Genomic DNA, 26,655 nt, shown 5'->3' on the forward strand with positions numbered 1-26,655 from the left:
TTTATGTACCGTTTATGGGTTTTTTTTCTTTTTTTTTTTTTTTTTTTTATATTTTTTTATTTCAACTCTAACAGCGAACACTCATACAATAATCCAAATAATTCAAATGTTTATTTAAGTATCAGTATAATAATATTTTCCAACTAACTCAAAATTAAAAAAATGCTTTTCATGAAGAAGCTTTCATCAATGTTTCATTTATTTTCATCAAAGATATTCTCCTTATTTTTTAGAAATATTATCAGTATTGCTAACTACATATGAAGAATCTTTTTTTTCCAGTCGTGATCGATTATGCAGTATAAATATAAAACAAATGTACTGTTTTCGAAAATAATTGACTTTATCATTAATATGTGTGCTCAGCAAAGCATATAAAAATTTTATTAGAGGTAAGAACATCAGTGTGTCCAGCATATCTGTATTCATTTACCACTACCTACACAATATTGCACCGAAACACAAAAGGAAAGCACTATGGATAAACAGGATTGAATTGTTTAGTCTTGGTGACACTGTATCTATGCAACTCTTCTTCTTAATATCGTGTCAAACCCAAATATTGATAGTGAATTGAAGCTTTCAATTTTAACCTAGTAGTTGAATAGTATGCTTAGTTTTTGTGACAATAGAAATGAAATTTTTTTTGTCGAAATGTGCATTTAATGCAGTAATTTGATAGTGTTCATGTTATTACATTTAGTAATATAAGAAATTAAAATTTAGCGAAAACATGTAAATGGTGTATGTACAATCAACATAATCCTAAAAAAAAATATTTTTAAGTCAAAGGAAAATCTGATTTTTATTTTCCGTTTCAATATAATAGCCTAAGTTTGATTGGGAATCAGTATGGTATAGCAAAATGTGAAATGCTTCAAAAAAGTTACTACAATTTGATTAAAGCTTATAACAAGATACAGAAAACAAAAGAAAAACAACGTAAGATAAAAGGCAAAAAGGTAAAATATATTCATGCCTAAATATCAACAATATACACAGGCGATAAAAATGCATTATTCGATAAAAGTAAAACATAACATTTTTAAAGTTGCATTCACGTTCTACACTGGTATATTTCAGGTGACTTTTGAATTGTTTCTTTTTTTAAATAGTTGTAGATGGAAAATAGAAGACTCTTAACAAAATACTCAGATTTTCCACCAAAGTAATTCACTAACACCAATCGAAAAGGTGAATTTGTCCAAATTATTGATCATGAGTAATAATCATTAGTTTTGACTAGTAAAAACTAGTGATTTATTTCTTAGTAATTTGGGAACATTTTAAGTAATTTATTTTGCTCATTTTAAGTAATCAATATTAGTAATTCATTTATAAGTAATCATAAGTAATATTTTAATAATTTCGGATAACACTGTTTGTCCCATGTAATAACATAACCAAAGAAAGCATATCATACAGTATCATGTTGAAGAAGAACTGTTTATTTACAAGGATGTTGAACTCCGCCACAGTCTGAATGTGCCTGTCCCAAGTCAGGAGTCTGTAACTAAGTGGTGGTAATTTGTTATGATATATCAAATTTGTTTTTCGTACATTTTCATATATCAGGCCGTACGTTTTGTCTTTTGAATTGTTTTACATTTGTCATATCGGAGCCTTTTGTAGCTTGCTATTCGGTAGTGTGTTTGCTCATTGTTGCAGGCCGTACAATAACCTATAGCTGCAAATTTTCTTGTCACTTGGTCTGGTGGAGAGTTGTCTCATTGGCATTCATATCCTATTTTTTTATGATATATTGACATTCACGTATAATTAGAAATTTGAAAAAATAAATGGATCATTATTTTATTCAAATAATGTGTGGTTATAAAAAAGATAAAGACGTTCTATGATTTGGACGATTATGTCATGTAAATAAGTTCTTTAAATCAATACCTCTGTTAATCTTTTTTATTCTAAGAAAATGCCTGTTATGATCTTCAAGTTCATCCGTTCGTCGGAACATCCTATATGGATAAAAGAAAGTATACACATGTACTCATAGATTGGACTAACGGATACTGTATCACACTCTTTAAAATTATTATATGATTTACTCATTGGTATTTTGCCTAGTCGACCTAACAATGTATGACTTCTTTTTGAGAGATCCTTCATCCTTAAAAATAAGTCGATCTTGAATTCTTTTATAACATTATTCATGTTATTGATATTTTTACAGAGGGTGTTTTTATCGACAATATTCATGATACCAATAGAAGTAAATTTGGGTTGACGTGTGATGCTTAATACCTTAATTCAATTTGTCAACGTGTTTTATAAGCATAACACGACGGGTTTCACTTGTAGAGCAAACTCTGCAAACCCGTCTAGATCATCTGAAACTAACCCCTGTTTAGGTAGGGTTCATGTTACTCAGTCTTTGGTTTTCTATGTAGTGTTTTGTGGACTTATTTGTCATTTTGTAGTTATTTATTTATTTATTTGCCATGGTCATGATGGTGTTGTCTTAGATTTTAGTTGTGTTTTGAATGTTCCCTTGGTATCTTCTTATTTTTATTTTATATGTTCCCGTGTTCCATTATATTGTCATTTAGACAGAGAAAATACGATTTTTGTAGTGTTTAATGCAGGACAGCTTGCAAAATTTTAATGGAATCTTCAAATTGTTTATGTGATTGTACTAGTTGTGTATGGACTGTTTTAAACAAACACTTCATTGTTGTACCCCGATTGTTGTAGACAAGTTTTGTAGTAAAAGTTGATTGTTATACAGCGCTTATTGTATCTTTGATATCTTTAAGTTTATTTGACATTCAGTTTCTGCCACAAAAGAAAAAGCTACATTTGAGATACAATTTGTTGAAATTGCTAACCACTTTTTTGTCATCTATATCCTTCTTACAAAAGATTCAAATTTCTGAATTTTGAGTCATTACTACAAAACATATTGCACAATCTGAGTAGGGCCAATTTGGTTTCACTACAGGGCTATTAAAAATTAGTCTTTCAATCTTATCTAAAACTCACAGTATATTTCGTGTTAACTTTTAGGTTTTGACCATAGTATGTCTCGTTTCTAAACACATCAGATAATTATAGACGCCAGAAAATAGCCAAAAACCGCAATTTTGACAGGTTTTTAGCAAATTTTGAGTTTTTTCCCAAAAATATTAGAAGGAAATCTTAAAACAAAACAAAAACTCTGTTCGAAGTGACGCTATATTTTGTCGATAAGCTATAGATATTGGTAAGCGATGTCCTTCGAGGCAAAATTTGACAAAAACATGTAAAATTTGCAACTTTGAATTAGAATGCCTTCACCAGCAACATGTTGTGCTGAACAGCATTTTGATTTAATGCAAATATGTACAATTGTTGCACAATAATCAAAATAATGATGTAAACTCTTTAATGTTCCATTTCAAGTAGGATTTGATATATTTATATTTTACCCTGTGGTTGAAACACATACAAAGGAAATAGATGTACCTCTTTACTCTTTGTGTGAAGTAGCTAACGGAACATCATTATGAAGGATAGGAAAATTGATAATTATTTCTATCATTAAGAAACTACGGTTATATCACTCTCAGGAAGAATTGACCCTTAGTATATTCGGCTAACTGTTTCTATCCCTTTTGATCATATTGCTTCTTAATATTTAAGATTAAACACCCTTGACTATAACAATTTGCGGTAGGACATTCCTGATGAAAGTAAATCCAGAGAAGCATTTCGGACGCATCAAAATTATTTACTAACTATTTTTGTGAAGTAATTTCATGTATTGCAATTGGTTTAAGCTAATTTAAAAAATGAATAAACATATAGTCCATACAAGAGTGGTCTCTGCAACATTAAAACAAGTATATTTGCATGATGACATAATGTATGTATGTAACACAAAATGTGTGTTGTCTGTTTTCTACAGTTTGATAACAGGGCCGTAATATTGCTTAATGCTAAACTGTTTTACTTTTTAGGTTCTTGAACAGTCTGTCTTAACTGATGCCTATCAGATGAGGGATGATGCGCTTCTCCTTTATGACGCCATCAAAAATTACGTTCAGAAATATGTGACTCACTACTATGGTAAGTTTTTTATATAACTCATTTTTATCATATTTGTTCCTTAAAAATACCAATTATCGGTTTATGAAAGTATAAGCCTTTTTGCATTTATTCACTGTATTCAAGCATTACAGCTCTAGCATGGTTCTTACTAATCCCAACACTTAGAACATTGAATTGCAAACATAAATCAGTATATAAAAATACGAAGATGTGGAATGATTGCCAACGAGACAACTCTCCAGCAGAGATCAAACGACACAAGCGTTCAACAATGACCAAAACCCATACCGCATAGCAAGCTATAAACGACCCAGCAATTAGAAATGTAAAACGTTTCAAACGAGAAATTTAACGGCTTAATTTATGTACAAATCAATAAACGAAACGCAATTATAATGTACAGCAACAAACGACAACTGAACAACAACTGAATTACAGGCTCTTCACTCGAGACAGATTCATACAGAATGTGGCATGGTTAAACATGGTTAAACATGGTTAAACTCTCCCAGCGTGACACGAACACCAAGATGAAAAAGCCATATGTATTATGTTATCTTTTGAAACATTGAGCGTTCGTCTTAATTTATCAATGGCAGTATTGAATGTCTAAAGTGGTTAACAAGATGTTTATTTCTGTAACAGAAAACGATAGTTCACTTCAAGAAGACAATGAAATACAGGACTGGGGTGCAGAAATTGTTATGTCAGTAGATGATGGTGGTGCTGGAGTTAAGGTTTGTAATTTGTATCATTTTATATTTTATATGTTTACAAACTCCTAACACAATGATGTATTGATTTAGAATTGAATGGGTTATTTGGTTGTAAAGTTTAAAACACATTAGATTTTGTCTGTGTCTTATTTGCTATCGGTTTCATATTTTCTCGGACAACCATCCAATCTGTTGGGCATTAACTATGTTGTAAACAATATAGCCATTCAACCAATTTTCATTTTTGAATATATATTATATATTAAATTATAGCAGAATGTAACTTTAACACATAAAGAGTTATATACAAACTAATTGTATTATATGTTAAATATATAAATGTATCACATACCTAATAAATACAATTGCATAGGGAATACAGCTGGAAATAAGCATATCATATCAGCATACCTGAATAAAGTGCCCCTCAGACTGAAAATTCTTTATTAAGGCCTATTAAGGTGGCTGGGGCGTCTTAATTAAAATTGATAGAATTTTTTGATAATTTGTGAAAATTATGCTTTTTTCAAAGATATAATAAAAAGTATGGGTCACCGAACTTTTTTTCACGCTAGAGGTTGTGCAAAGTTGTCAGATTTTGTATAGATTATGCATGGAAAATCAAATTTTGTGTGATAAAAAGAAAACTACTTGATAGAACTTTAGGATAAAATGTTAGAAGATAGCTCTTATAAGATGCTTTGAGATAAGAAAGAGAAAAATGGGGTCACCGAACTTGTTTTCTTGCTACATATCAAAATAGGTAAATTCACAACACTTTCTATTATAAAAATTACTTTATCTGAGTTATCTCCCCTTATTTGGCAAAGTTGAAAAAAAATCTAATCAAACACAAATAAGTTGGTTTTGAGAAATTACAGCCGTAATTATGATAAAACACACAATTTTCTATATTTACATCAAAAGTCTTTTACATAAATGACTACTCTCAAAATTTGCACATTTCATGAAATATCTAGACCAACGTTATCTGCTACTTCGAAATCCAAAATGGAGGAAGACACCCGAGCCACCTTAAGCTCCTTATTTGGTCATATTTTTTGTCGTCTAAATAACAACCTTTTTTCATGTTTTGGGGTGTATGTTATATTTAAATGCGTTTTGCTTAAATATACTTTTTCACTTTTTTGGTATTTTGGAAAATGTTGTTTGTGCTGTATTTAGACCCCTCTTACAAGAAATTTGTGTTGCATGCACACGTATAAATATTGCGGTTTTTATCCAACGCAATCATAGGTTTGAACGTTGTTTTCAATTTAGACTTATATATATCAATAAACAGTACTAGAACACCCGCAACATGACGGTCCGTATAACTGAATTAAATTGCTACGTCTATTTTTAACAAGGGTTTTGTGTATTCGTCTTAAGTTTGTTATCTGGTGAATTAGATGCACAGTGTTCTATGTTCGAAATGGTTTTCTGTGTGAACCTAGTTTATCTGTAATAGTTATACACCGAGGTGTGTAACTAACTTACACCACATTCTAAACCCTATATTTGTTAACATTGATTATTAAATGAAAAAAAACGATAGCATATTTATTGACAATATCAAACCATGATTTATAAAAATATTTTTTTTTTTTTGTTACATGAAACCCCACTAGTAACCTTTCTTTGGTTATCTTCGTTCAAACTTTGACAAGTGAGTATATTTTACAAATGTCAAGTTGTTTTGCATATTCCCGTTAAATCCATGTGCTAATATGGATCAGCAGGTCAAGGTTGACTGTTTCGTGTATTCTTATTACAAACAAAAAATACATCATACTCCTGGTATACAGTTGTCAATATGGACGGGTATAAGACGGACGACATTTTGTGGCAAGCGTTGGATTTGGTATAAGAGACTAAAGACAAAGACAATATTAAAACCCAAAGTACTTACCTGTATCAATTTAATAAAGGTAATCATAACTGTATTTTATATCTTACGATTTTATCAAAAACAAAAAAAAAACCCTCCCCCTCTTCTCGAGAATAATCAAACATTCATATTCGAACATACTAAGGGATAGGTGTGTCTGCATTAAAAACCCGACTACCAGACACGCTCAACATACAATATTTAATATAGAAGAACTCCCTTTTTGGGGGCAATCAGGGGCTGACCCCGGAGGTTCCCAACTCAAGAGAAAAGGGGGGTGGGGGTCCAACCATTCAAATGCATTGATCTTTTAAATAAAAGACGGGTCCAACCCGCGAAACCCCCAACCCCGGATCGGCCACTGGGAAACGGGGGGGGGGGGGGGGCGGTCCGGGGTTAGAATCCCCATTTTTTTAAAGATCAATGCTTTAGAATAGAGACATATGACTGCGATAAAAAGAAATTACCTTCAAGCAAAAGAGTATTTAAAGGATTATTTTTGTATTCCATATAGATGCTTATTGGAATTTCCTAAAATGTTTTTTTTTTTTAATATCATGAAACAATTTGTAGTGAACACTATTAGCAATTTCTTATGTTCATGCTATTTAAAAAATCATCAATTTTCTATTGTTACGAATAACAATGGGCTTTGTATGCGGGGTGTAGAAGCAGGGATTTCCAGAAACCCCGCTCGTCACACCCTGTGGTCAAAATCCATTGTTATTCGTAAACAATAGATCTGTTCAATTTACACATGTTTCAGAAATAGAAACTATGAAGTATAACAGTAGAACTGGGGTGTAATCTTTAATTCGGAACTTATTTTTAAAGTAAACACGATCAGCGCACATGCGCAATAAATCTCCAACTAAGGTCAATCATAGCATACATAGGTTGCATACATATAGATAGAAACGAAATAGAATTAACATCTTTCAAATCCATAATGAATCAGTGTGTTAGCTAATTTTGACAAAATTGAAACGAATTGACTACTGAGTATGTTCACGAAGAGCTTAGATATGCCCTTCAAATTCAATTGTTTTTTATTTTAATCAGGACAAATTACTACACATTTCATATGGACACAGTTGATGTATGATGCTAAATATCTTGATATAACTTGTCAAAGTATTTCATAAGAGTAACACGATGGGTTTCTCTTCGAAGCAGAAAATACTAACATTTCCGGATCATCTGAGATCACACCCGGATTTTTACATGTTTTAACGTTCGCATTGTATTGAAGTTGGACAGATTAGGCGTGTTTATTCACTTTCATATTTTAGGGTTACAAATGACTGACAAGAACTTTGGGAGTTTTCTACTTGAAAGTGAAGGGCAAAAGTAAGGATTAAAGACCTAAATGGCAAGAGCTTGTTTATCATCGTTAAAATACTTCGAAAGACTATCAATTTGCATCAGCTGTTCATGAAATAACCCTTTTCTTATAAAACCAAGCTTTCAAAAGGTGCATTTCAGTATTGTTGCTAATGTCATAACTTTTTATCTATCTTGAAAAATAATTCTTAGTATAATAATGTTAGTAGTTTGTAAGGTCAGTGTCATTTTGACTGTATATGGTCGAAAGCTTGATATTTTGAGCTTTTTAATTAAAACCATTATTTTGACAAATGGTCTAATATCTGAAATATGACAAATATGCAGGATTCGATACTATAATCTACCGTTACTACAACCAAATTAATATACCTTTTCTTTTAGACAGAATATAGAAAAGGGAAAAATATCAAAATTGATAACGATTTGTGAAGTTTTAAACGACTGTGACCATTTCTGAGCGTTCTTATAGTAAACGGTTTCGCCTTTCAAATTAGATATTATTCAAGTGCGTGTTCGATGGGAAAATTCGATTTAAGATATCCTGTCCTTGTTAACCGCACTATTAAGCAATATTGTAATAGTACAAATATCAGTAAAAAATTAACGCTAACTTGAACTGCAAAAAAAATAAAATATGGGTATTACAATACATATATCATTAGTTCTAAACAATATTTCTTGTGTTAACGAACGGTTCATCATTAGGACAAACATGTGCAACTAAGGTTCAGATAAAAATCGACGAACGGTACCGGTACAGAAAACAAATTATACACTGTAAATGGTAATTTTATTAATGAAATTCCTACAATTACAACGCAATAGACATATTCTACAGGACAATACGTTTGCATTTCATATACCAGTTGTAATTTTAAGTTAATTGTTTGCATATCTTAAGCATTTGTATCGCAGTTTTGAGATTTTTGTTTGTCAATATATGTGCATTTTTAAATTGGAATTTCATAATTAACATAGGTTACTTAATTAACATGCATACAACGTGTATGACACATTTTGTGTATGTAAATTGTGTATATACATAAGCTATATTTTAATATTGTATATTAACTCCTTACATTATTTGTTATTTTGTCGCTTCAGAACGTACAGCTTTGGGAATAAATTGTACATCGATTATATATCATGAGATGACGGTATATTGTTCAATGACTTTATTTCATTTGTTTGGCATCAACCATTTTATTGCTACCTGTAGGAAATCAAGAACGAATATGTATGCAAGTGCAAAATATTTAAATTTTTTTTCATTCGCTTGTGTTTAAAATTGTTTATTACCAGCCTGTATTAGTTTCCTGTCTGGTATTCTGTCTGTTCGTCAGTTAGTCCGTCTGGTCATGGTTAAAGTTTTGGTTGAAGGTAGTTCACCACTTAATATTGATCACATCAACTTGCAACTTATTGCATGTGTTGGTCATGGTGTGAACGTTTTCAAAACTATATTTAGAATAAGGGCTTTGAACCAGATATTCATTGTAGTGGTTAACTAACCATGGAAATATAATAGTGTTGGGGAGAAAGGTGTCCTGTAGATTTTTGTTTCTAAAATACATTTTGAAATAAGTGACATCATTGAATGGTGATGAGAAGAACATTTCTTCCGACCAAGTTACAAAAAAAATCGATGAAGCGCCCTTGAAAATAGATAATGATTCAGTGCTATGCAAGCGATTTGATTTCATCAAACATTGGAAAAGCTTGAAATAGCATTCTCTTAGAATACCAGTTATCATCATCTTAAATTTTGACGTAATTAAGTTTTTTTTATTAAATTCCTTCTTTTCCAAACTATGTTACATTTCGGAAAATATGTTTAAAATAACGAAATGGATTTGGTACTGCAGTCACTTACTTGGAAGGTCGTTTGTCATCTGTCAATAACTTTCGTTATTAATTATTCAGCTTCTGTTTCAATTACTAATTTCATATTGCGTCCGAAACTTTAAATTGTACCGAATAATCGATTTTCTATCTGTTTGATGAATAACTATTTTAAAAACTGGGCATGAATGTTTGTCAGTGCAATGGTTTATCACAAGTGATTGTTACAGTGCATGACGTCGCTAGAAGACTTTGTTGCATTTTGTATAGGAGCATTAATTTTTCGGAAGACTTTTAATTTTACAATACTCACTGGGATAGGACAATTTAAATTTATATAAACAACCGTATTTCTTATGATATTCTCAGAAACATAGAACGTGTATGTACGTACATGATTACATGAATGTGCTTGAAAATCACACTAGCACATGGTATTATATCACTTGCAGGGCGTCAAAAATGGAGGGAGATTTGAAACAACTGACCACCTAGTTATGACATTGACACCAATCATTTATGCATGTAGCGTTGGACATGCTGTAGCCAACTACCAACAGTATGAAGAGTATGGAGATCCATTTAATTACCCATTTATTATGCATGGAGTTCCTCCTAAGGAAAAGGTGAGATGTGTTCTGCTATCTCGTTCAAAATAAAAAAAACAAAGCAGATATAAAACTCCTTCATACCAGTTGGAATCCATTGAAACGAAACACATAAGCATATATCAAATGTCGTGGCCTTTATATACCTTTTCAGCTGATGGTTGAAGGTCTTCAATGATGAGTTAAGATACTCTGCTGGCGATAAAATACCAAAACGGCAGCAAAAACCGCCACAAATGTATTTTTCAAACAAAGAATGTATATAGTACTAGTAATACACATGCCGTAACCTGTATGCAATTTATGCTTTCTGATTTGTTTTCATTCTGTTTAATTTTCGCTTACTGTTACCATAGACTTGTTAAAAGTTTATATAATACTACTTTTCTTTTAGGTCCTCTAATGTATGCATGTTTAATATATGTAAACAAAAAAGTATAAATGCATATTTTGGTAAACGTTGATGATTTAACTAAAATACTTAATTATGGCCCAATATTGGTTTTACTTTTTCTTTTTTCTTTTTATTTTAAAGGTTAATAATGTTTTATTTATTCATATCAATTTTGTGCTATTGTGTCTAATAATCAGGAAGTAAAAGAATTAAAGAAAAATGTGAACCATTAACTATATTTTAGCTTCCTGAAAAAAACAAGACTCATCTCATTTATAATTGTTTTCCCTTGCTTGATATAGACGTTGATCAATTTGACCGTGTTTAACCGTACGAGGTACGCTCACATATTCGAATCTAGGGATATACAAGTTTAAATGAATAATAGTATAACTAAATATACAAAATGAACTCTTTTAGAGTTAAAGTAGATTAAACTTGGAATAATTCGAACAAAATTTGATTAATTTGCATTTGTTTTGATATTACATGCCTCAAGACTTTGCACCATAGTCAATTGTTTACTTCAATTTTATATCTCATACTACCTTTGACTGAAATATCGTTGAATACATTGGAAAATATGCGTTTACAATAACTTCCAAGTCCAATTATATAGCATTATCATAAAGAAAATGGCATTGGTGAATTTATTTTTGGCGAGTAGGATGACACTTAGTAGTTTTTGAATTTTTCAATTATATTTACTCGTTTGATAACTTATGTATTGACATTGTTTTTATTATTTATTAATGATTAAAACGCGTTTGTATTATATTCATAGGACTCGACCTGAATAGTATATTATACGTTTTAGTGTTTATTGGATACACATGGTCAGTTATGGGTTGGGTGTCTTTTTGTGTGTTGCTTTGAGTAATTTTGTACAGCCTTCGTGCCATTACCCCCATATCCGTTTATTTACACAAGCCTGCATTTCGTTTAACACCACCATTACCAATCTAGAAAAAGAGTGTTTAGTTGTTTTAGGGTTCAATGAAATGAAGATTTGTTTACGCCTTGCAACAAACTCGGAGTGACATGTTGTTTTAAGTAGATCATGTAGTTACTTATAAGTAAACGGATACGCTTTAAATTGACCGTCTTTTAATAAGGTTGTGAACTCATAGTTGAGAAAAATTCGGTGTGCTGTTAACACAAGGATTTTCAAACATACTTGTATAAAGTAAGAACCAAGTAGCTTCTAGAAGTATCTTTTTAAGGATTTTCTTCAATATTTCGCCAGTTAGATTGTCGAATATGGATTGAAACATTACTTTTTTATGATTTCTTAATCTAAATATCTTACACATACAACAGGCTTATATATATATCTTTCTCAAATCAGAATTTCCGTCGGTGCCATAGCCACTTTAAATTCTTTGAATGAGGGTTTTGTTTTTTGTGTCGTCTATTTGCTATGAAACGCAAATTTGGTAGACTGTTTTACGATGTTAACACTTTGTATGATTACCTATGGATTTTATGTTGGTTAAATGTGTTGATGTATTGCTGTTACATGATGTTTACCTCGCATATATTTATTCTTCAAGCACAACAAAAATACTTAGTAAAGATCTATATTTTTCATAATTGTAGCAGTAAACACTAAATTGCTTCAGCTATGTAAAGTTGAAGTATTACTTCATATTTCACCTCTCAAACAAAATTAGCTTAGACTTCTTTGTAAAGAAAGTATGTGTCTGGAAATACTATTTGTGTATATACACTGAGGTTGAAACGATAAATGACATCGACCTTTTAATCGATTGCAATGGAAAATCGAGACAACTTAAAACAATAAAAGATGCACACAAAAGAACGACAATCGTAAAAAAGGATAAACACGTAATCATGGTTATATATAAACAACAGCTCTAAATTCTTAAGTGAGGGCAAAGTTATATTAACTACACATTTGTGTTTTTGTCAAATTTAAAATTTAAGGGTGAAGTGTCGATTGAAACTATTTTGCAATCTATTGCTACAAAAGACGAACTTCTAAAATTAATGGCAATCACGAAACTACTAAGTGAGAAAGATAAACAGAAACTTGGTGATTTTGAGGAATTGACATTTACAGATCCACCAGCCATTCAAATACTAGAAGAGTAAGTTTAGAAATCAGGCATCATTAATATTTCTGATATTCATCTACATTGTTTTTTTAACTTTTAAGGAGAAAACGAAAATATAATGTTTTACTATATATAACTAAATGTATATAATGAATCGTAACCTGGTTATTTAATCAGATATATGTAAAAAAAAAAAAAAAAAATCTTTTTTATGTATGCATTTTATAATATATTCCAGAATAAAATTATAAGAAATAAACAAGTGGTTTTTTTTCTCTAGCGCTGTCATCCATCTGTATGGACACTGATAACGTTGTTAAGGAAAACGACGCCGTATAAGATAATATGGCGTTACTTTAAATTAGATAAGTTGTATAACTCTTCTATTGAGGTGTTTATCTTTGGTTAAAATATCTTAATGAAATGTTGCTTCATTTCAAGTCGGTGTACTTCGCACCCCTTGTTGCGTTTGAAAGGTGCGAATTTCTGTCAATTGGGAAAATATCTAAAATCTGTCTTTCAACGTAGTTATAATATTTTGAACATACGCTGCATTACGGTTCAGTACAAATTTTAACTGAACAATTCTTTCTGTTCCAATAAAAAAAAATCATCAAAGATAACAGGCTTGGAATTTAGCTCTTATTAAATGCCTTTTCTAATTGTTTGGCTGTCGGTGGCTGTAAATGAAATTATCCTTCTAATCATTTCTTTCATTCCGAAATAACTGGACAGAGGGAAAGAGTTCACATGTCTTTGAACTTGTTTAGATCATCATTTGATTTGATCCTAAATATCAACAAGATATCATTTCCAATGTTCTAGAGCACATTTACGGAAATCTTGGTCAAATATTTCCGCTTCTTTGTAGTACAAAAATGTTCTAGATGGTCCATTATCAGATTTGCATATGAAGCAGCAAGTTTTGTTCCTAAGTCTAGAATTTGAAATCTTTATTTTTTCATTCACTCGCAGGTAGAAAATAAAAGAGCCGACCTCAAAAAGGTTCGACATTATTGGCAATCGTGCAAATGTACACATGTTTTCTATTCTACAAGATCCAATACTGTAAAATAAAAATACCTCTCATCAAAAACAAATGAATCCGACAAGCAAACTAAATATGTGAACATTTTCGTGAACTGTAATAGAAATGTCCTTCAATCATGTATGTATATGTAAGAGAATGATAATCCCTTTCTTCATGATTAAGTACGAGCGTTAGCGAGTACTTATCATGAAGTAAGGGATTATCATTCTCTTACAAACTTAGAATATTGTAAAGTGCTCAAGGCTCAAATGATCTCTTAATTGGTTGTATATAAGAATTAGATTCATTGTTAGTGCAATGTTTATAATTAATGCATGACTTCCTTTTTAGGCATTTCGTTTATGGATTAGTTTTAGTGATGTGAGGACTTTCTTATCATTTGGGAAATATTTTTTAAAAAATGCGTTATACATATTATGTGACACAACAGAACAAAGAAAATGAAGGAATTGTATATGTTTTCTGATTGTGAGTATGAATGTAAATCATGTAATGTTTTAGTGTGGAATTATCCTTTTTTTTTAATTTACAGTTGAAATCAATTGATACATTTGAGTTACAACTAAATTTTAGTTAGCAGCCAATATTTTGGTACGGCTTTTCAGTACATCAAATACTATTTCATTATGTCAGGGAAATGTTCAAATAAAATGCCTTTAAAATTTTTTAATATGTTCAAGACTTAAACAAATTCCTGTTTTTTTTTTTCATCAGAATATTGGAAATAACTATTCTTCCAAACCGCTGATCCAGTGATCAAAGTTTTTGAAAGCTATAAAGATTTAGGTATTTTGTTTATTTTAAAGCTTTTTTTTCTACCAATTTTACTGCACAGTAAACTTCAACTTATTTTGAGTTTTTTGTTTGTTTCACAATTCAAATTTTAGTCAGTTTTAATCACTGTGTGATAAATCCTTTCAATCGGATAAATGTGCTTCGGGGTAGTTGTAACTCATTCATAGAAACTCGTTGTTTTGAACTGTAAATAGACCCTCATAATAGGATAATCCCTTACTAAGAACATGATTTACATTCATTCTTCACAATTAAGAGGCATCAAATCCTACAATTTCATTGGTCGAGAGCACTTTGCTATATTCTAAATGTATACTGATTCATATTAACATACATTAATTAAGACCATTAAAATCGGGAGTTATTTTTTATTTGTTCAAAATGTAGCAGATTAAAAATAATCTGATGAGAAGAATTAAACAATATGGTTGTAGATCTTAAAATAAGAATATTGTAGAATTTAAAGTCCAACAGTGATTGTACTACTAGTACATGTAGTAATAATTTCAAAACATATACTTCTTTTAAACCACAGTTTGGTTACATAACTAAACTTTTGTTTTAAACGGTACCATTACAAGGTTTAACGACATTACATATTTAATTGAAGAATTTTAAATGATTGGTACAAGGGTAATCTCATCAAACGCTTTTTGCATACAAGTCTTGGAGGTGAATGATACATGCTAGTTTTTATTTCATTGCGTCAAATTTAAATTTAAAAAAAGAACAATCTACGCTTCTAGATAAAAATAAGGAAAATGCTGTCCTCATTTAATATCTCTCAATATAGATGGTTTTTATTTATAAATCCCACAAACCATAAGTCAGCTTTTATTATTGTCAGTAAATGTATTTTTAAAAAGGTTGACAACTCAGTACCTAGCTGGGGCAGTTTTTGAAGGTTGAAACTATTACCTTTATCAATGCAATGGGCGTAAGTAAAACAAGCCCAATGTGTGACGTATTAACCAAGTTGCGTAAACGTAAGCTACATTACACTTTAATTGATGTATACCAAATTTGGTATATTTCGACCGTTGTTGTACTCTCATTTTTAACCTATTCTCTGCTTTTCTCAGAATGCTATAACTATCTTCGTTATTGTATGGAAGAAACTTACACGTTGACAGATTTTACACTGGTAATATACATTAACAAAGGAACGGTTCCGTCCGAGAAAAAAATGTTTTGAATAAAACATGTTACATCATTTTATCACATTAAGAGTGCTGTGATAAACTCATGTGAAAAATATGGCAAAATTTTACAAACTTGTGAACAAAGGGGAGATGATACAAACGAGGCTATCAAAAACCATAAGTCGAAGAAAAATAGACAATACCATGGCCAAAAATTAAAAAAAATTAACAGACCAAAAACTGTCCATAGAACATTACAAAGAAAACTAACAATTGAGCACTAGAAATCCAACAACATTTATTTTGGAATGTATTAAGTTTAGAGCGCTGTAACAAAATTAATTATATAAAATACATCTTTCGAGGTATAACGTTTTAGTACGCTAAATGAGTCACTTAGCTCAAATAAGGATTCCATCCGATGTGTGCAGTTTTATTCATATTTGATATATTTGGTCCCCCGATCACAAATTTGAATAGAATTATTATATTGGATTGTATTGTCGTTTGTATCATTTCAAGACATATTATTATTTTGTGATATATTAACATGGGAGTGTGTAATATTCATACGTTGAATGAACATCAAACTAAATCCTGTATTTAATCTTTGCTCCTTTTTTTTTAAATAAAAATAAACCAAAGAGGAAATTAAAACCAAAATTATTATGTCACTAATTTTCTTTGTTGTTTTTCTCGTAGGTTTCAACAAAACTTGAGAGATATTGGTAAAACAATTGACGAACGGAACAAATTGAGAGAACCAGCTTATGACTGGCTTCATCCAAGAACTATACCAAATTCTATTTCTATTTAGAGTTATCGCTTCAATCAACAACGATAACACCATCATATAAATATGTTGCATGCTGACTTTTATGAGAATATTATTAACTTAATGAATGTGCCTTGTGAAGGAATTATGCGAAAAGAAAAAAAACTTGAATTTCTTTATACTTTGCCAAAATGCAGTTTATATCGTGAACCTTAAAAAAGTAAATACAAGTATAAATCACCATACAGGATGTTAAGCTGCAGATGGTGCCGATTTCTAACATTTTGTGAGGGTTGTACATAAGGACAAACAACCGTACTGAGTGACTTTCGAAAACAAATATGTTTTTTTTTTTTTTTGCTTTAAAAAAACAAAACAAATAAAACTGGGTTTCGTATTCTTTCCCGTATTCCATAACAACATCGATCAAAATATTCCACACTTTTCATAATCAGTCAAAAATAAAATTGGTATTAGTGAAAGTAATATTTTAACCCTTTCATTAATAATATGAATTTATCCCTCCTACCTGTCAGATTATTATCTAGCATGTCAACTTACAAATCTTACAAGCCAACTTATAAATTTGACAAGAAATGTAAGTGGTTATATAAAGTTACATGATGTATGCTGCATAATAGAGGTAACCGGTGAGATCACGAACCGACGAATAATGACGAACGAACGTATTGGGAACAGTGATTTTCATATTGGGTAAAGCTCATTAAAATCTAATAATCGACTAAAATAACCCTTGACACCTCACAAAGTTTCCTTTATTAGAAAACAATGATAAAATACGAGCTTTCAAGTATAAGGATGGATATATAAGACAATGTATTTTTAACTTATATACCGGAAGTGCCTATGTACGGATTAAAACGAAACAGTACGTATAAATGTATTTATACTGCACTCGTTCTATTTGAGCAGTCAAAATGCGTTGACCGTATATTTCTATGTCATATACAGTCACTGACCTGATATCACTTTTCCTCATGAATATTTAAATAGAAATTGCCGAAATTATAATTAATTATTCATATGACCTATTCAACCTGTTCTTGTTTCCAATGTATACAACGACTCAAACTTATTTCTTTTGCAATTTTTAGAAAAAAAACATATTTCACTTGTTAATATTTTTGGTTTGCAAACTATAAATCATTATGTTTTATGCTTATTGTTGATATTTTAGTTCATTCTCAAACAAATTCGTTCACCATCGATTGCGGGTTTCAACAGGTAATGTACATTTCATCGTGTTGTATATTTCTCCGACTGCATGATATGAGGCCTTTTTATAAAAGGGGGAAGTTTCCCAATATTTAAATCAAATAATAACATTAACACATTAAACAACAATTGAAAATGTTTTTTTTAGATTGCAGTATAAAGACAATAATAGTGCATTGACTTGACATATCAACGATATAAGGATTCGGCCCGAAACGGGGAAAAAGCTCGGCAGAGCCTCGCATTTCCCCGTTTCTAAGCCTCATCCTTATATCGTTGATATGTCAAGTCAATGCACTATTATTGTCTATATACCTGTGGTGATCACCTTCTACACTTTTAATAGTCACGTGGAATGATAGCATGATTTAATCATGAGGACAATCTTTTAAATACCACGGTGCATGTGTTTGATAGAAAAACATATAGAAGATATTGAATACATATTTGTCCAAAAATAAACATTTAAACTATTAGGGACCGACCATTTAACTTAAAGGTTTTTTTATGCGGCGCGACAAATTATTTTTTTCAAATTTAACATTATTTTTTGTGGTTATTATCCAAGATAAGATTTTTTTCTTCCTTACCTGGCCAGATTAATTGTTTTCTCAAAATTCAGAATCAAATACATTATTTCCGAAAGAAACATGCCCCCGCCCCCTCTTCATGTTAAATGGTCGGTCCGGGACAAATGATTTTTTTTAATTATTTGTTGCAAATTTCTTGCAAGGGACTGTAAGGGACTGTCCCTTACAAGAAATTTGCAACAAATAATAAAAAAAAATCATTTGACACCAGCTCCGATCCTAGAATCAAAGAGTCGTCCCCTAACCCCCATTTAGTATGCGGTATTGCTGGTATTATTTCATATATTTGGTCCGTGAAAAAAGAATAGTACGCCGAAAAAAAAAATTGGAACTTAATACGCTGGAATTATAAAATTATATTATTATATCTTATTTGGTTATTCGTCGTTTATTCTGCGAAAGAACACATAGTATATATGAAGTTTTCTGTTAAGTATTCGGTATTCGTTTTTTTCTTTTTTCCCTAAGTACAAAGAGTACAAGGAATCTCCCCCCTTCTTTTGTTATTTAGCTCATTCTAAACAATGATTCGGATTAATACAAATTTTCAGTTAATTCTTTCTTAAGCTTTGCATGTATGCACCCAAGGAGGGGTCACTTCCTATATAAAAGTATGTACAGACGTTCCGCTAGAATTGGTCAGTCATTTTTCAACTTGTCAAATACATGACTGGGTATGAAATTTAAACCTTATTATATGACTAGGCCGGTAATTTCAGGCCTAATATATGACTAGGCGAAAATTATCAGGCAAATCTATGATTGGGGCAGAAATTTTGAACTAAGGGACCAGCCATTTAAATTGAAAATGGGGCTGGGGGAAGGGCATGTTCAAGGAAGGGCATGTTCAATTTTCTCGTCAGAAATTATTTTTGTCTCTTCCATTTCTAGCCATTTTTTTTTTTCATTCAGTTTCTAAAAATTTGGAATCAAATTATTTATTACCGAAAATACCCCCCTCTTTTCCATGCAAGTTAAATGGTCGGTCCCTAAACTCATGTTTTGGTCACAATTTCAACGCGAAATGTGTGTACCGTTTGGGAGAGTTTGGTACTGCATCCAATTAAAGTTGTTACTTGTTTTTAAAAGCTTCAAGTTTGCAGGTAGTTGTATCTTGTCAGATACCACTTTTCTATCAAAGGAGTTGTTATTTGCATACATGAACTGTTGTTCTTTTTCCTTTCCCAGCATGCTCATGCATTATTCAAACCAAGAAGTAAATATAGTAATACAGATGACAGCTCCATGGTGACAAATAAATAAAAATACTAAAGCAAACGTGATCTTCATTTTAAATTTACATAAAACATAGACTGACTAAATATTCAATCTTGATTGGACGGTCTATCAGACCTTCAAAGTTTACAATAAAATGTATATATACATGTATAAGCATTATTAACACAATTAAATTAACTTGAAATTAATGATCCCGCTTCTTGTCATACGGCAAAGTAGGTGATACGTTCGTGATTCGTACGTGATTCGTGATCTCACCGGTTACCTCTATTACAACGGGGTAATCTAAAGGTTCGCTTCTTTTAATACATTATATGTTTAGACCCTAAAACATGTAATAACAAATCATGGCCCGTATGCATAAAGCTACTTAAGTTAAGATTTGTTCCGAACGGACGGATTTTTCCTCATGTCCTACGATAAATTAGTATTACGATTGGATATCTTAACTTAAGTAGCTTTATGCATACGGGCCCATATTCACATGACAAGACAGTATATGTAACATATCGGCAAAGGGGAATAACTAAAATTTATTACTAATTTCTTTCAAATATCAATATATTCAAATAAGCCCTTTAAACACAAAAATCTAACTTTTTTGTTAATTTTCCAATACAATATTCACATATATCTCATAATAACAACTAAATATATACATCTCAAATCTCTTAATGAGTTGTCCATTGTATAAATAGATTTGTATACAAAGTATGAATTCTGATCAACATAAAAATATCACACAAACTACATTTCACAAAGACAGGCAATTACTTATGTAGAACTAGACAGCACAGACATTACAAGTAAACAACATAGAAATAATGCTTACCATATATGGTACATAGGTCAGTGTGCTGGTTTGAAAATAGCACAGTGCTGTCACTACTCAATACATATCCTGAATAAATAATAGTATAACATTCATATGTCCAATGACGGGACTATTTCACTGATTGAATAAAATAAATTTAAAATATGTAGTTCCGGAGTTCTGTATTATTCAAATACGAAATTTATCTATTTATCACTTTTAATGCAACTTTATAATATATAATTAAAGTACTAGAATATTTTATATTAAAAGGTTTGATATGACTCTGTGTTATTATTTTATAATTTAATCTTTTACTCTTCCATACTCCAAATATTCATTCATCCAATACATACATTCAATCCCTTTCATAAAGTATTAAAATGACAAACTATTAATTTGTTATTAATAATAAGGTAAAGCAACTGACCTGAATATAAGAATATGGAAAATCCAAGAATATGAAGAATTATGAATATAACAAATAAATTTATCAAATAGGTAATTATTCAATACTGCATTTCAATATGTCTGCAGTCTAAATCTAATAGAAGCAAAGAAAACCTATAGTAAGGCCTATGACCCAAAGATTGACCAATCAAAAGGTTAGAATTTTCCCTCCAAAATGATGTGAAAGAAAAGAGTTTCACCAAAGGGAAAAGAGAATGATACTAGAACATTAGTGCTAGAAATAGAAACAATGAGTAACTGAAATATCAAAAACTCTAATAAGATTAATAATCAACAATACGATATTTAATATATCAATCCAATAAAGCTCTTCCACACTAATATAATGGTATTTACAATGCTGTGACACTTGTTTCACTCAAATACGCTTTAAAGTCATCACTTTCATCGCAACCTCTGAAAAAAGTTTACCACATCACACTCTAATCTATATTTTGCTGATTAATAAGTATAACATTTCTTTCAAAAAAACACATCGTGATTACATCATCGTTTACTTATTTTATTTTGACCGGAACTGCAGTGTACATGCAATATGTGCAACTTAAGATTCCTTTACTTTTATTATAATTATTATTACAATCATTTAATTTAATTAAACGATTCGATACCTTATGCATCATTATGTATATGCGATATTGTTTCTAACCTATACGCAATACTTATTCAAGGCGTACTGTTTCATGCATTGCACAAAAAGCACTAAATAACCTGTTAAAAAATTCAATCTTTATTTTACCAAAGAAAGGTTAGATAAGGCTACTTTAAAGCCCAATGATTTTGAAAATAAAAAAAAAACAAAGGTTTGCCAGATAACATATTTGAGATGTGCATAAGACATTAGACTGTTACCTCAAATGGTTGCATTTGGGCTTCAAACTTCATGATTTTGTGTGGAAATGCAAAAACTGCCTAAATAGCACCATTTCGAGATCTTTTTATTAATATTTCGATATGAGTCAGGGTTTTACAAAAAAAAATGGTGTATCAACACAACTAGTATAAAAACAAAAGAGTACTCGCAGGTATTGAAAGCTACTTCAAAGCCAATTACAACTGTTGAATAAATTCTGTTATCCTAGAATTAAGTATCAATCGATTCACATCCAACAGATAAAGAGTGAGGACGCCATAATCAGCCTACGAAAAGCCTTGCGCAATGCTAAAAGTTTAGTAAATAGTATCGACAGTCTGTTTTCATCAATGTAAAGCAATACATATTTAGTTATGTTTTAATTCATCAATCAATGAGTGTACCTATTATAACCATATCGTTTGCTATGTCCCCGTGTTTTAGATTTCAATGAAAGTAATCTATGCATAACTAGTAAATCATTAAGTCAAGGATTTCGCTACGTTAATACCCATAAATTACTTAAAACGTTTACCAATGTCTTTCAAAGATACAAATATTTGGTTTGGAACTTTGGCTGTACCTGTATAATTCATATATAAAGCGGGATATAACGTCTTAATTTTAACGGTGATGTTGTTTATGGGTCCCGTTTTTTAAATGCAATCTATTTTAACTCATTGATCCTTTGACTAAATTTATTCCCAAAGGTTATCATGAATTTTATACTGCGGTAAAATCTTCAAATAGATCTAATTACAATACAAGAAAAATTGTTGTCTGCCTACTCGTACGTGTTCATGGTGATTACTGTCGTTCTTAAACTAAAGGTTTTTGAATGCCGTGTTAGTTTTTTCGTCCTTCTATCATACAAACTACACCTTCAGTGATGAACTACCTTCCATTTGATACCTTATTTTATTGGTCTGGTTTTTTCATTGGATATTAAAATTGAGAATGGAAATGGGGAATGTGTCAAAGAGACAACAACCCGACCATAGAGCAGACAACAGTACATATTTATACTAAGTCAGGATTATACTCGCTTTATTATCATAAAATACATGTAAAAGTATAGTTAAATTTCATCGTAAATGAACAGCTGAAAGATGGCTAGACCTTATTGCAAAATATATCAAATGACCGTGTCACCTGCATATAAAAATCACAAATCGCATATAAATTTGTAGTCAATTTCAAGCTTTGTATTTAATCCTATCAAGACGTAAACATCGTCTAATTGACTGAAATAATTTTGTATAAAAAAAACAAGGAGATCTGGTATAATTGCCAATTAGACAACTATCCACTAAAATTCGAATGATATGGATGTACTCAATTATAGGAAACCGTACGACCTTCAACGATGAGAAAAACCCATACCGTATAGTCGGCTATAATAAAAAAAACCCCGATATGAAAAATATGAAACAATTCAGTTGAGAAAACTAACGGCCTAATGCATAACAAAACAATTTACGAAAAACAAGTATGACAGACATGAACCAACGACAACCAGTGAACTACATGTTCCTGACTTGGGACAGATCTCAAAGAATCTGGCGGGGATAAACATATTTGTGACCGCCCAATCCTCCTCTAACGTGGGACAGTGGTGTTACAGTACAACAATAGAGCAAACTATATTAAAGAGCTGCGCCATTAGCGCATGATACGCTCTTTGCTTTTTCAACGAATAAAGTTCCATAACTCCTCAAAGTCATATCAGAAATTTATAAAAAAAAAAAACTAAAGGGAGATTATTTTAATAGATATAAACCAGTCACCAAAGTTTCATGAAAACTGCTCAAAGCACTTTTGAGTTATTGTCTGAAAACTGAAAAATCCCCACTTTTTATGAATAAAATTCCATAACTTTGAAACGTAAAATCTAAAATTTATAAAAACCGAAAAGGAGCTTACGTCAACAGATAAGAACAATTCACCAAAGTTCCATGAAAACGGCTAAAAAGCATTTTTAAGTTATTGTCGAAAACTTTATTTAAAGGATTGATAGGTTTATTCGCATAGCCGGTATCTAAATTTCCGGGTACGGTAAACAACATGACCGTAAAGATTAGGATGTGCTATTCCGTTTGAAAAAATTATCTACATGAACAGCAAACTTGCAAACCAAATATTTGTATTTTGGAAAATGCACCTCTAGATCATTTAAAATCTAGAAAAAGCAAAGATTACTAAGCTTCCCTGCCTAATAGACTAGTGTCATTAGTTGTCATAAAATAGACAAAAAAACAATAAGATGGAAATAACACTTTATTAATTGGTGCGTCCGAAACGCTTTTTTCTTGATTTATACATGTATTCCTCAGGAATGCTCAAAGCCCAAAAAAGTATAAATACATGTATGTTCTTCAGTGCTTGTGTAGCCATATGATCAAAAGGGAACAAAAATCAACGTCAAAACAATTTTGTTTTTTAATAATTTCTAATCTTATCAACGGAGAATTTGAGAAAAGTATGTTTTAAATCATGTTGGTGTCTAACTGAAGTAAAAGTAAAGCTCAATAAAAACATGCATATATCACCGTTACAGTACTGTTTGAGAAAATTTAGTACTGGGGACGTCTGCTTCTGCTTGGTGGAAATAGATTATATGTCGTTACCTTCCGTGAACTACATGTATATCATTTGGTGCTAACAATTCTCAAATGAGAAAATTTGATACTTTACTTTCCTTGATCGTTTTTCCTCAGCTCACTTCGAAGCCGCCATCCGTGTCAAACAACCCACATGTGGCGTTTTCACGTTGATATATGTAATAAAAATGTGTTGTCGACTGGTTAATATCCATTCCCAAACTAGCAATAAATTCTGCTTGTACCAGTTTTTCTGTACAAAACGTATCAATTATGTCACAGAAATGCTCATTTCAACTTATTATTCGGTTTCGAACTGAACGTGTTACATTCATATTCAAATTTGATTGGTTAATATGTTAGAACTGACTGAAAAACTAAATTTGATAGTCGTTTGAAAGTGAAAGGCGTGTTCGGTAGCACGAGTAGCTCATTGACATCAAAGATCAATCATAAACGTTTCATAATAGTATGAGACTCAGGATATGTAAGATAGCAAGCAATGTCGTGCACTAAGACTAGAGAATCTTGTTGATTCATCTATTTTTAGTAAGGGCTTTAGTTCGTCCGCGTATATTAGATTGTTTCATTTTACATGTACGAACACGGGAATAATTAGTAAAGAGATTGAATTTCATGCAATTCACAAGTAATGTAGTTAGCCATTCGTTAAGCGGACATGTACCACATATTGAAGGGTCTCGGTCTATTTGATGGACTGGTGTGAATTGGCGATAACTAGATACTTTTTGTTGGGCACCGTAACTCAAAATACCTAGCTATTACACTTCTTGATTGACTTTGTTTGATAATCGAAAAACCGAGCAGGCATATCAAAAGTTCAATAACATTTTGGGACAAACTAGCGTGAAATAACTGAAAGTGCGTTCTGCATGACAAAGTACTATTTTGATTTTTACGTTTTAACATAGACAATTATTTCTCGGTTTGCAGCCTTTAAAATAAATCGATACACCATATACGTTACTTGTATTTAGTTCAGAGACGTTCTGCTTTTTTAGATAAAGATTTTACTTCAGGAATACGATCCTCTGAAATCCGTGGCTTAAAAAGACGTGTGGAAAGGATTTGCATTTTATGTCTTGTACAGTTCAAACAAAACAAATTTGACAAAATAATTTTTATTTAATAGACCTATTGCAAATCTTGATAAAATGTCAGTTTTATAATATCTTTTTTAGATTTAGCGCTTTTGTAAACTAATTTTAAATTTAAATATTTCAAATCAAGCATTATTTTATATTTATGATAAATTGGAATATTTTACCTATATTTTTGAACATCGTAAATGAAAGAAAACATTTCAAGATCAAATAAATTTTAAAATAAATTATCTTCGTGAACATGAATGAAGTATTTGCCACTGGACGTTAAGCAAACCGCAACTAATCAATCATTTTAACATGATAATAGTTGTTAATACATTTAGCACGAGTTTTACAAAATTGTCTTATTTAGGATATGCTTTTTTTTATCATAAATTATCTTAATTTTTTGGTATTTCCAATAAATTTTGATGTAATGTGATCTTATCATGTATTTGTATAGATAGCCCTTACCTGAATAAACATAATTTTGTTATATATTTGATATCGTGGGCAAAGTGATGGCACTGCTACAAACTACATTTTTCTATTTTCTTAGCATGTTTTTTAAATGTATTCCAATGACAAATATCTAGCTTAATAATGTAATGTTCATGTAGCTATAGGTTATGATATGCAAGAGGAGACTTGTGAGACGTTCTTATTTGATACTAAATTCAAACGTAATTAAATATAAATATATCCCAAACTTAAGATTCATTTCGTAATTCTCTTTACGCTGCTTTACAAATGTATGAGGGTCGTTGTGATAATTACAGAATGAAGTATGAAGAATGGGCCATATTCAACATAATCTCAGTTTTCTTGACATTTTAAGTTTTCGACCATTTATCCGTGTCGTATCACATTGTAGAGCTTATTTGTCAAATCTATTTTAAGAGATATTTCCCACTAGACATTAAGGAAAAAACAACAAGCAGTTCGCCAATAAATCATTCAGTCCCTCTAATCTTCCCATACCAGTGTCTGAGCTTTTATAGAGGTACATGTACATGTAACAGGGGCAATTTGTTCCATTGAGTTTATATTTTGTTCCCAATAC

The 26,655-nt window shown here is 31.0% G+C and overlaps 1 protein-coding gene across 1 annotated transcript in view; it reads left to right on the forward strand.

Moving 5' to 3' along the window:
* LOC127715251 (allene oxide synthase-lipoxygenase protein-like) overlaps positions 1-17,021 on the forward strand; it is a 38,782-nt gene extending 21,761 nt beyond the window's left edge. The window contains exons 8-12 of the mRNA XM_052221584.1: positions 3,954-4,062; positions 4,690-4,781; positions 10,293-10,466; positions 12,790-12,953; positions 16,611-17,021. Of these exons, the coding sequence (XP_052077544.1) occupies positions 3,954-4,062; positions 4,690-4,781; positions 10,293-10,466; positions 12,790-12,953; positions 16,611-16,725 (654 nt within the window). The 3' untranslated portion in view covers positions 16,726-17,021. The remainder of the gene's footprint in view (positions 1-3,953; positions 4,063-4,689; positions 4,782-10,292; positions 10,467-12,789; positions 12,954-16,610) is intronic.
* Positions 17,022-26,655: the final 9,634 nt, after the last annotated feature.

Source organism: Mytilus californianus, unplaced genomic scaffold (assembly GCF_021869535.1).
Source record: "Mytilus californianus isolate M0D057914Y unplaced genomic scaffold, xbMytCali1.0.p SCAF_1, whole genome shotgun sequence".
In the NCBI taxonomy this organism is placed as follows: Eukaryota; Metazoa; Mollusca; class Bivalvia; order Mytilida; family Mytilidae; genus Mytilus; species Mytilus californianus.